Genomic DNA, 11,290 nt, shown 5'->3' on the forward strand with positions numbered 1-11,290 from the left:
ATATATAATGAAGCTGCCTAACAAATTAATAGAAAGTAACTCTTACCATATTTTTATCGGAAAAGTAGACTGGTGTGACGAATTCATTGATTCATTTTTTTTTTTAAAGAAAAAACACATGCAATTTCTTATTTCAATGGTTTTAGAAGGGTATGGGGAACTCAATTGTCACCTAGAGAATTGTTTGAGCAAAATGGAGACGTACGCATTAAACAAAGTACATTCGTATGGGCATTTCTACCTTGAGCACCGATTTTTAAATTATGTAAAGTACAATTTGATGCAAGTGGTACGGTACGTGGTTGAGTTGCTTAATTTGACTTAAAAAATCACATTTTCAATTAGAGTTGTTTTATTAACACCTCATAATTTGTTGAATACACCCTATAATTGAAAATTTTCTATATAATTCCAGTTTTAGCCTTCTTTTTGTTAAATCCACCCAGCCCACCTTCCAAAAACAAAAACAAAAAACTCACAACCAACCACCCTATCACAACACCATGCCCGGTGACTCCATTGTGTCCTTCGAATCATCTGAACCTTTGGAAGAGGCAATAAAAGCATTGCCTGTACCCTGTTTTCTAAGGAGCTTTTTCTGTAGGTTTCTAGAAACTGTATTAGGAGTTCATTCCTAGCTAATTGCTTTTGATAATGATCTTGAAACTAAAATCATATCTTATTATCCAGATTTCATGCTACTACATTAGGGTTTTGTTCTTATTTTGTACTTTTTCTTTTGGATAATATTCATATCCTTGCTTGCGAATTCCTGGTTGGACTTGGTATAGTTCTCAATTTGAAAATTGATATGAATATTCCCACATCTCAGTCCGTATAGTAAGATATTGTCTATTTTGGGCGATGTCCTCACGGATTTGTTCTTGGGTTTCTGCACGAGAACTTCCTAGGAGGTCACACATCCTAGGATTGCTCTCATCCAAACTCATTTAACTTCGGAGTTCTTTTGAGATCCGAAGCCAGTAAGTTCCCAAAATGCGTCTTGCTAAGAAGAGATAGGCATGTACATATAAGACCGGGGATCAACCCCCATCCCGCCGATGTGGGATCTTACACTTTCGACTTGGGAAAATTGGCTTAAAAGCTCCAGTTTCAACTCCTGGGTCCGGTGCTGGCGCCCTTCATTTACGATTTTTGCTAATTAATATATTCTTGGAAACGGCTTCTTTTCTTGTTGAATCTGTTGCTGCTTCGGATTGAACTTTTTTGAACTTATACGTTGCCACTGATAACAGGTAGAAAATGCCGAAGGTAATGACTAACCAAATGAAATACCCAGAAGGTTGGGAACAAATTGAACCTACTCTTCGCGAGCTACAAACTAAAGACGAGAGAAAGTTTATTTTATTTTATTTTCCAGTGTCTTTATTACATGGTTTATTGAATTGAAAGAAAAGTGTATGGTTAGACATTTTTATCCCTACTTTAATTGAGATTTGACAAAAATCAAATTTTTGGTTAAATTTGCTAATAATCTTCATGACAAGGATTTAAATCCTAACTTTTTTACCATAGTGCTATCTTTCGAATACCATATCACTATAGGGACCATTAATCCGATTTGGCTTTGAATATGCAATGAATTTTTAACATTAATATCTTTTTTTTTTTAATTTTATTATTATTATTTTTTTTAATTTTGCAAAATCATTTATTCTCTCCTTACCATCTGCTTTAGGAATCTTTTAGGCATTTGAAAAATGTAAAATGGGTAAAACAATATGTAATTAATGAATTTGCTTATATAGATTTTAGTCACTGGATTTTTTTGAGTAAAAAATTTATGTAAGGTTTTATATAAAAAAATTGAAATTGAGAGTTCAAAGTCATATTTTCATAAGTATAAACTATGCAAGATTATCAACTACGAAAACAATACAAATTATGTACGGTTATATCTGATGAAACAAATTAATGGAACTGAAACAAATGCTTTTGGCTTAATTACTTCTAATGATTAACAAAAAAAAAATAATTTGTATACGTCGTAATCATGCTCTAAATGTTCATGAGGACTGAAGAGTGAAGCACTAACTATTATATAATATCTAATTACTTATAACGCACATATCATATAGGGATGGCTGAGCCAGTTAAGCTGAGTAGGATTAGGATTCTCTTCTGTTTTATTTCCATCATCTTTTATCTTTTTCTTTTATATTTTATATTTTGTCTTTTTTTTTTTTATAAAAAAATTAATATAATATGTTAACATGGCATAATCGTGATCATTCAAATAAAATAAGAGAGAAGAAAAGATAAAAAAGAAAAGAAAAGAGAATCCTACTTCGGTAGAGTAACCTAATTGAGCAAATTCTGCAGTTTCTACTGGTAAGTTATGATTACGCTTCCACTTTTTTCCTCAACTATATCATCATCACCATTATGTAGATGGAAGAAGAAGCTACCATCCATCCAGATGCGTTGTTTTTTGCTGCATGCAACTGTAGCTTTTTACGTGTTGCGTGGGTAAGACATCTTACTGCCTCTTGTCTTTCAGTTGCAGAGTTTTGATCCCTATAAATTTCAAAAGCACTACACGACAATCTCTTCCTGGTTTCTAAAGCAACAAAACTCCGTTGTCCTTCTTTCCCTTCAAAAAAATAAAAATATATAAAAATAAAAATAGAAACAGGTGCTTTTTTTCTTTGTTAGTCGTTGTCACTGAAATCAATGCTATGCTGACGATGAAAAATTCTTCATATTTTGGTTCCTAGGGTTCTTCTGTTGTGTATCTTACATATGGGTAGAGGCGGCTTTCTAAACTTGTATGTAATACATTGGGGTTTAGGATTTTTTAACGTGCACATATTAATGTTGCTCATTACTACAGTTTAATAGCATTCTTTTTAATGATATTCTTTTTATTTGAAATCGAGATGTTTTAAGTTTAAATTTCGTGAATACTGAGTTGGATACTAAATTATTTATTTACTCTGAAATATAATGATATAATTACACCTACATACAATAAAACATCTGATCTATAGTAATTATCTATATAGAAATAGCATTCTTATAGTTATAAAAAATTTTGGTTTAACTTGGACTAGTTTTGGATAAGAATAAACTTCGCATTGTAATATGTCATCTTTCTATGTCTGTTATTGAAGAATCTCACCTGCATGTAACAATAATTGTCAATTAATAAATACAAAAATATGCAATGTCACAAATAAAAGTTTACGATGAACTAAAATATTTCTCTTAATTATCTGGGATAATGAGTTATTTTTTAGAGTTGATACCACGCTGCAGATACGTAATACCTCGTCAACATGGACATCTTCTTGGTGCAGCCATAACGTTTCTAGCTTCTCAATCATGTTTACAGAGAAACATTAAAGAGCACTACATACATACAAGCACTAGATTTTAAAGATTCGATGCCTTTCTTTTTCCAATATTATATCTTGAAAATTGACACGCTCCACTAGTAGTTCTTTGTATCCATCTAATTTTCAGTAAGGATAAGTCAAAAAATAATTTTCTTTTTAACAACACCTTTATTAAATAATAACCTTCTTCAAGTTATAAAATTGATTTAGTCCAACATTATGGCAATATAGAGGTTTTACTGTATTTCTAAAACCAAAATCAAGAGGAAAAACACATGTTGGGCCATGACCAAGTTGGATTGTTTAAATTCGCCTAGATTTAGTTACGTTGTTGGGTTAGATTTATATATAATAAAGCTTCCTAAAACCCCTTATTATAACAGTCTCTGGACAAATTATTTACAGCAACTAATACTCTTGCAATATTTTAATAATAAGTCGAACGCAATCATTACATATTTTTGTAACGTTCGCATCTTTTCCAATTGATTATAGAGATAATCGGGTGAGCAAAATAGAGACGCATTAAACAAAGTGCATTTCTATGTGCGTACTTTGAGCACCGACCTATAAATTAGGTAAAGTATCCGCTTTCTGACAAAGGAAAACAGAAAATTTGATGGAAGTAGTACAATGGTTGAGTTGCTTAATTTCAAAAATCACATTTTCGTTTAGACATATACAGTATTCAACTTAATCACTACTTCATTAGCTCATAACTAAGTGGTGGTTTCATATATGCTAATCCAAAGAGTATAAGTGGTCACTAGTAGTATCTTTTGGAGGCTACGATATCAAAACAACACGTAGTTTTGAGTATCAGACAGTGCCGGATATACTGTCTTGTCTTTCATCAATAATAAAATAAGACGTAGCTATCCTTACCGGTACTTACGTATAACGCACTTCAGGTATATTGAAAGCGTTATTCTCATTCTTTCTTTTAAGGTATGTAAAATGATTTTAAAAACGTTATGTCCAGTACAGAACTACTATAACGGTGAATTTTTTTAAAGTAGTACAAGCAAAATCGTATCCCTGATTCAGAGACCCTATACCAATACCAATTACTAAGGATTGTTAATACATAGTTCCTATACCAATACCTACTCAGATTTGTTGAAAAATCCTAAAAGAAAAATGAGAAAATGGGTTTAATTTGAGGGCCGAGGGTAATTTGGTTTTGGGTATCAGGTGGTATTAGGGCGGATGGGGTCGGTGAGTGACCTTGTGGGGCCCTTGAATACGCATAGCCTAGGCTATCCGTTTTTGTTTTGACGCATGGTAACGGCATGGCAAAATGATTGTATTTTGGATTCATACTTTGCCAACCAAAAACATCTCTCTTACACACCCACACCCCCCTATTGCTTTGCCACCTTTTTAAACGCTTCCTCACCCCATCTCCATCTTTCATAGTTCATACCCCCTCTCCTTCTCTCTCTCTCTCTCTCTCTCTCTCTCTCTCTCTCTCTCTCTCTCTCTCTCTCTCTCTCTCTCTGTCTAGCTATAATGGCTGAAGGGGAAGCAGGAGGGTTCACTGAGGGTCTGTTGTGGGAAAACCAGTCATGGGCTAATTTGTATTTTATTTCTGACAACTCAGGTGGTGGTGGTGATGAAGAGAAGAATTTGGGGAAGGAGCAGGAGACAGCTGTGATGGAAATTAGTGCAGAAGGTCATAATCAGGAAAAGACAGTGCCGCCGTCGCCACCTGCAGCGGGGAAGAAGCGGAAAGGAGGAGGAGGAGGTGTGGGCAAGAATGTGAAGGCGAAGGGGAAGGGGAGTACTAGAACTGGTGATAAAGGAAAAGGTGTTGCAGGGGGAAATGAGTCAGATGACCATGAGATGCATATATTGACAGAGAGAGAAAGGAGGAAGAAGATGAGGAACATGTTTGCTAACCTTCATGCTTTGCTTCCTCAGCTTCCAGCTAAGGTAATACAATTAAGTTATTAACCATTTAAAATTGATTAAGGGTTACCACTGAGCCTTGTTCCTTTGCATGTCTTTGGCCTCTCTCTCTCTCTCTCTCCCCTAAAAGGAGACTAGCCTTTCTACTTGCGTCTCTCTTTAGGTGAATCAAAGCTTTGGTTGGCCTTTTTGCATATAATGGGCAGTTAATGAGAAAAGGTTTCCTTCTTTTTTATTCCTTTCTGTGTTTCTCCCTTTCTCTCCTTCTTCCGTAGCTTTTGAGGAGAATTGAACATGTTTTAATTACTGATTTTGTTGAACTATCTGTTTGATATAACTTTCATGTCAAAACAAAAAAAAAGAGGGGTTTCTCTGGAAAGGTAAGGGTTTGTCAGCCATGACATATATCAAATTAAGATCTAACCAAAGATGGAGTCGGTAGATATATACAACCCATCTAGCTGAATTCTGAAACATACAATTCAAATTAAATGTTTGGGCACACGCTAATTAACCTCAGACAGTGTGAGTTCTTAGCTAGATACACCAATTCGCTAATTTCATATGATTACTTTAGGGCATCTAATTTTTTAAGATTTGGAAAAGTATAGATCTGAAGAGCAAGAACAGCTATAGATCTACTTTCTTCCTTTTGTTTTTATATAGACAACTAATAATCTCTGATTACATATATATTATTACAGGCTGACAAATCCACCATCGTAGATGAGGCAGTGAGCTACGTCAAAACCCTACAGCAGACTCTCCAAAAGCTACAAAAACAAAAGGTGGAAAGGCTCCAAGGTGTCACAACCATCAATCTGGACCTAGACCCATCAATTAACACACAAGATGTCGCATTCAGTTCGAGAGAGGCATTCCTTGCTAATCATGGGTCCAGTAACTTGGCCACTGCTAGTACTACCCCAACAAGCAACCCATCCAATTCATTCTCAGCCTCGCATTTTGCTTCTATAAGCTTTCAAACTTGGACTTCACCCAATGTCGTAGCCAACATCTGCGGCGAAGAAGCACATATTAGTGTGTGCACTCCAAAGAAGCCCAGTCTCTTTACCGCTATATGCTTCCTTTTGGAGAAATATAACATTGGTGTGATATCAGCTCATATTACCTCGGACTCCAATCGTAGCATGTACATGATTCATACTCACGTAAGTATAAGTTTTTTGTTAAATTCTATTTCATTATGATTGTGCTACTCTATAATGTTAGTTAATATATAAGCAAAATGTCTACATTTGCAGAAATTTAATTAAAGTGCTATTGAAAATTTTTGCATGACTTTGTTCCAGCCAAAAATGACCGAACCCATTGTGTACACCGTTTGAGTCGCCTCTTGCGTCACGTGAGAAGCAAATGTATTCTAAAGGAGATCAGTGGCAGAACTAGGTTCTTAGCGTGGGATGGAGTGAGATTGGATGAAGATGGGCTAGGATGATAGTTGTGTTGGATTAGGATTCCATTAAAAAAAGTAATAATTAAAAAAGAGGAAATTACATAAAATGGGATGAGATCGGGCCTTGTACAAAAACCAGCTGGTTACGCCTATGAGCGGAGTAAGCAAGTTTTCCTCAGGGCTAGACCTCTTGCGAATTATGTACCTAGAAACCATAATTAAATTTTCACCATAAGGTTCGTAGTTCCATTGGTAGAGCATATGCCCACACACTTACAACGAGTTCGACTCTTACCCTCCAAACTATCTAGCCTTTAAGCCTCCTTACTAATTTGTAACATATCAAGAAAATACTAAATTTTATTAGTTAAAATGAAAGAAAGACGTACATATACCTATAGAGACACCATACTATATAGTACCTATTAGCATTAACCTTACTAGGTTATAAGTTGGCAGCATTCAGTAGTTCGATCGCAACATGGTGTGAAATTTCAGTACATGATACGAACTACATTGAAAAAGCAACTAGGTAGAGACACCATGATATTAAAGAGAATTTAGAAGATTGTTGAAGAAAAGTTGTTTTGTGTAGTTCTGCTCAGGTCGAAATATCATTGAATTCATTCCTATCTTATTGATTGCAATATAGAGTAATATGGTATTTTTCATTACATGACTGCATAGACACAGATATCATTAATTGAATTGAGAAAAACCTTTATTAGGATGGGTGCGTCGCGCATCCGCCCCTCACATAACTTGGTTTTGGATTTACAGAATGTTATGAGTCCCATGCTATTATTGTGACAAGCCGATGCACGCCCACGGCTAGTTCTGTCTGTCCATAGAAGTCTCTCCTTTTAATTTCATTTCCATACATGAATTGTTGAGTTTGCTAAGAAAGTTAGATCTGTGAAGCTTATATCACTGCAAATATCTTTAATAATTGAATTGAGAATAACTTAGGTGAGACGGACGAATTGTCCATTTACAGGTCATGTGCTATTCTTGTGGGAAGCCTAGCACACGGCTGCACCTGTTTGCCTCCGCACCACAGAAGTTTTTCTCTAATTGAATTTCATTTCAACATTAAATGTTGCAATTATACTTAATTACTGTGTCGCTTCGCAGGCAAGGGGAGCTCCAGATCAGTTTTTTGAGGTGTTTCCTGCAATGGAAATTTTCAGACAAGCAGTAGCAGAGATAATGCTAGTGGTCGAAGGTTGTTGATCAAACCTCGGCTGGAAACTCAAGCCCCAAAAGTTGCATCTCAAATCGTTGGTAGTTTCAAGTTTTTTCGAAGACTAGTTCAGCGTCGTACTGAGCTTGCTATGGCGATGTACATGAACTTGTCTGTCTTTTTTTTTTTTTTTTTTTTACCTGGTCGACTGTCGGTTTTCATTTGCCCTTTTTTTCTGCTCGTATGAATGCATGGTAAGGATGTTTTGAACAAATTATGGGTTTTTAAGTCTTTATTGTCATGCATGATGTTCATTGGGAAATATTACTAAACAGATCAAGTTTGGTTGGTGTAGTGAATTATATATTTAGTTCTACCTTGAATAAACTTTAGGGTTAATTTGACTTGCCAGTCAGCCAGACTAGACCACCTAATCGGAGGTCAGAACTGATGATATGGAATCTGGCTGTTCAAATTGGGTTGATTAATTAGGGCTCTTAACTAGAGGAAGGGGAAGGAGCTTTTGATCAAAACCGTGGCTCAAGCTGTGCCACTTTGTACCATGCAAACTTTTTTTGTTACCTATGATGCTATGTGAAGAATTGAATCAAATTGTAGCTCAATTTTGGTGGGGAAGAGAACAAGGTAAGCGAAAGATTCATTGGCTTAATTGGCGTAAAATGTGTAAATCCAAGAGTGAGCGCAGATTAGGATTCCAAGATCTTTATGCGTTCAACCTAGCCTTGCTTACTAAACAAGGATGGAGACTTATACAACAACTCAAGTCACTTGCTTCTCAGTTGTTCAAAGCTCGATACTATCCAAATACTGACTTTTGGTAGGCCCTGGTGAAGACAAATTCCTCTCTGTTGGAGAAGAATTGCAAAGGCTTGCAAGGTTATTCGTTTAGAAGCATGATGGTGGGTGGGGTATGGCTCATATATAAAGGATTGGGGCGATGGTTGGTTGCCTAGGAAGAACTTTTTCAAAGTACTTAGCCCTATCCCTGCGGGGTTGGATCATATATTCTATCACAGTGAATAACTTAATCGAGGATGATGGTGGTGTTGCCTGGAATATGGATGTAATCAGTAGCATCTTCTGCGAGGAGGAGGCTAGGTTGATAATGAGCATCCCTTTAAGTATCTTCAAACCGTCTGATACCTTAATTTGGAGTGTTTATATAGATGTTAGATTAGCTATGGACGGGGTTTGGACCCACGCCGTCTTTCAAGGGCTTAACATCTTTCCACCACTGTGGTAAAAGACCACTTGCTGAGAAATGCATATCACCTGGCACGTTCTTGCAGGGATGTCAATGGGGATGAACCCAGTGGGTCTTTGATTAGAGCCCGTGTGCCTGGAAAGTTAAGGTGTGTGTTTGGAGAAGTTGCATGAATGCTCTACCAACTAGGAATAACCTGAGAAAACGGAAAGTCATTACGGATGCGTCGTGTTTATTTTATGATGGGGGAGCAGAAACAGTGGAGCATGTACGTAGGGATTGCCCGAGGTCAGCTACTTTTGGTTCTGTAGCCCGCTGCGGATTAGGATTTGGGGCGATAGACATGGGAGAGTGCTGGTGTGGTATGCTTTAGCAGGGTCTTTGTCAAGGAATAGTTTCAACGTGGTGTTGGTCAGTGGCGGATCCAAAAAATAATATTAGGGGGGTCAGTAAGAATAGCACGCGCAATTTTTTTTTTTTACTAGAAATAGCATGCATATTGCCATTTCATCTAGTCTTGGTAGGCCTGAAGTCATTTGAAAAGGTATAATGCACACATGTTAATGCCTCATTTGCGAGAGTAACTACCATGTTCCAAGACTGCTTCCATATGAATGTTTAACAAAGAAACACACTTATCTTGAACACACTAACAATGTTTGATATCATTGCATCCCATTAATATGTTTGTCCAAGAATGATGATGCTTTGTTATTCACTGAGATCATCATTTCATTCACTCTTATTTCAGACATTTTATCATGTATGAAGCCAACTCTAATCTTTAAAGGGGCAACACCCAAGGTATCCATAGATATTCATCGAAGTTCGGAGGGTCAGCATCCAAGGTATCCATGGACATTCACCAAATTTCCTGGAGTATTTGGAAAAGTGAAACTCCTTTTTGTCGAGAGGCTCAGCTTTCAACCCCTTGGATATTCATTGCGAAACACAAGCTTGGTTGTAGGAATTCTAAAAATGGCATGACTTGGAAAAGACCAGTGTGGAGCCATAAATAATCTTAAAAATCATGGAGCTGACACATAGATTATTTCTCAAGAAAGACAAGACTACCCCTATTAAATAAGCAGGGAGCAGTCTCATTCACCACGCCCAACTAAGGTAGAGCAGGCATAGATCAACAACTGCTCAAGACACCTCTGCCCGTAGGAAAAGTCAGAGGCATTTATGATAGAATAATCCCTTATTCTTATCATAAATACATTTCTAGTAAGAGAAGACATCTTTCAAGTAAGTTATCCTAATTCCATTTATTTAGGATATTTACCTAATTATTTCAAGATATTTATTTACACAAATATCTTGGAATATTCTCATCTAAAATACCACATAGGGTCAGCCACCCCTAAACCCTGGAGGGCATTTTCTCATATAAATCCATTTATCCTCAAAATTCAGTAAGCTTTACCTACCTCTAAAGAGGCTTTTTGCTTCCCACAAACACCAAAGCCCCCCCATTTATCGTGGGTGCGTGAGGCTTTTGACCTTAATCTTAGGTGTTATTATTTTACAGGTGCATTTTCGTCAAAGGAAGAGACGGTGGAAATTTGCATCCAAAAATTGGTGCTTTCATTGAGAGCTCTGATCCGAAGACTTGAAGAAGACTCTCCCTTTCAACTTCCTTCGTTCGTAGATCTACGACTACGATAGAAGGAAATTCAAAAACTACAACCAATGGGACCCCCTACGTTGATGGATCAATTGATGGAGATTACAACGTGGCTCCACACCATCGCTCCTCGAGGCTTACCACGGCAAGGACTGCACCTTTGCCACCACGAGGCACCATGGCCATGCCAGTAGCAGTTGCCACCGCAGTAGTGGCCTATGGGGCAGCCTCCACTCAACGCGAGGAAACCCTAGGGTAGGTACAACATAAGTAGCTAGCAGGCGCAGACCCAAGCAGCTGCTCGCCCTCGACAGTAGCCTTTGGCGCCTGCCACCTTCACTTGGAAGCGAGTTACCCAGACTGAGGAGCCCAAGCCACGCCAACCAAGGTGACCTAGTGCCCTTGTGCTCGACCTGCTCCCGCAGCCCTCTAGATGGTTCAACATGGTCCCAGACCAATTCAACCAGCCAGATCTTGATTTCGAGGCTGACTGTTGAACCAAGGTATTTTCACCCCACCTTGTTGTAGATCTAACCTATCCTGGCTTAAGCTTTGCACCCGGAGT

The 11,290-nt window shown here is 37.4% G+C and overlaps 1 protein-coding gene across 1 annotated transcript; it reads left to right on the forward strand.

The window, feature by feature from the left end:
* The first annotated feature begins 4,871 nt into the window (after window positions 1-4,871).
* LOC137724944 (transcription factor bHLH95-like) lies at window positions 4,872-10,714 on the forward strand. Its single transcript, XM_068463580.1, has 6 exons — window positions 4,872-5,294; window positions 5,975-6,442; window positions 7,822-7,912; window positions 8,713-8,767; window positions 9,181-9,243; window positions 10,630-10,714. Exons 1-6 carry the CDS (start codon window positions 4,872-4,874, stop codon window positions 10,712-10,714), a joined length of 1,185 nt encoding a protein of 394 aa, XP_068319681.1.
* Window positions 10,715-11,290: the final 576 nt, after the last annotated feature.

The sequence above is a fragment of the Pyrus communis genome, chromosome 2 (genome assembly GCF_963583255.1).
Source record: "Pyrus communis chromosome 2, drPyrComm1.1, whole genome shotgun sequence".
Lineage (NCBI taxonomy): Eukaryota > Viridiplantae > Streptophyta > Magnoliopsida > Rosales > Rosaceae > Pyrus > Pyrus communis.

What these genes read in the sequence shown, in the direction of transcription:
- LOC137724944 (XM_068463580.1), top strand. Translation starts at nt 4,872, where the DNA reads ATGGCTGAAGGGGAAGCAGGAGGGTTCACTGAGGGTCTGTTGTGGGAA. An exon ending in TGTACATGATTCATACTCAC is followed by an intron (nt 6,443 to 7,821) that starts GTAAGTATAAGT and finishes GTCGCTTCGCAG; the next exon opens with GCAAGGGGAGCTCCAGATCA. An exon ending in GATAATGCTAGTGGTCGAAG is followed by an intron (nt 7,913 to 8,712) that starts GTTGTTGATCAA and finishes GACTTTTGGTAG; the next exon opens with GCCCTGGTGAAGACAAATTC.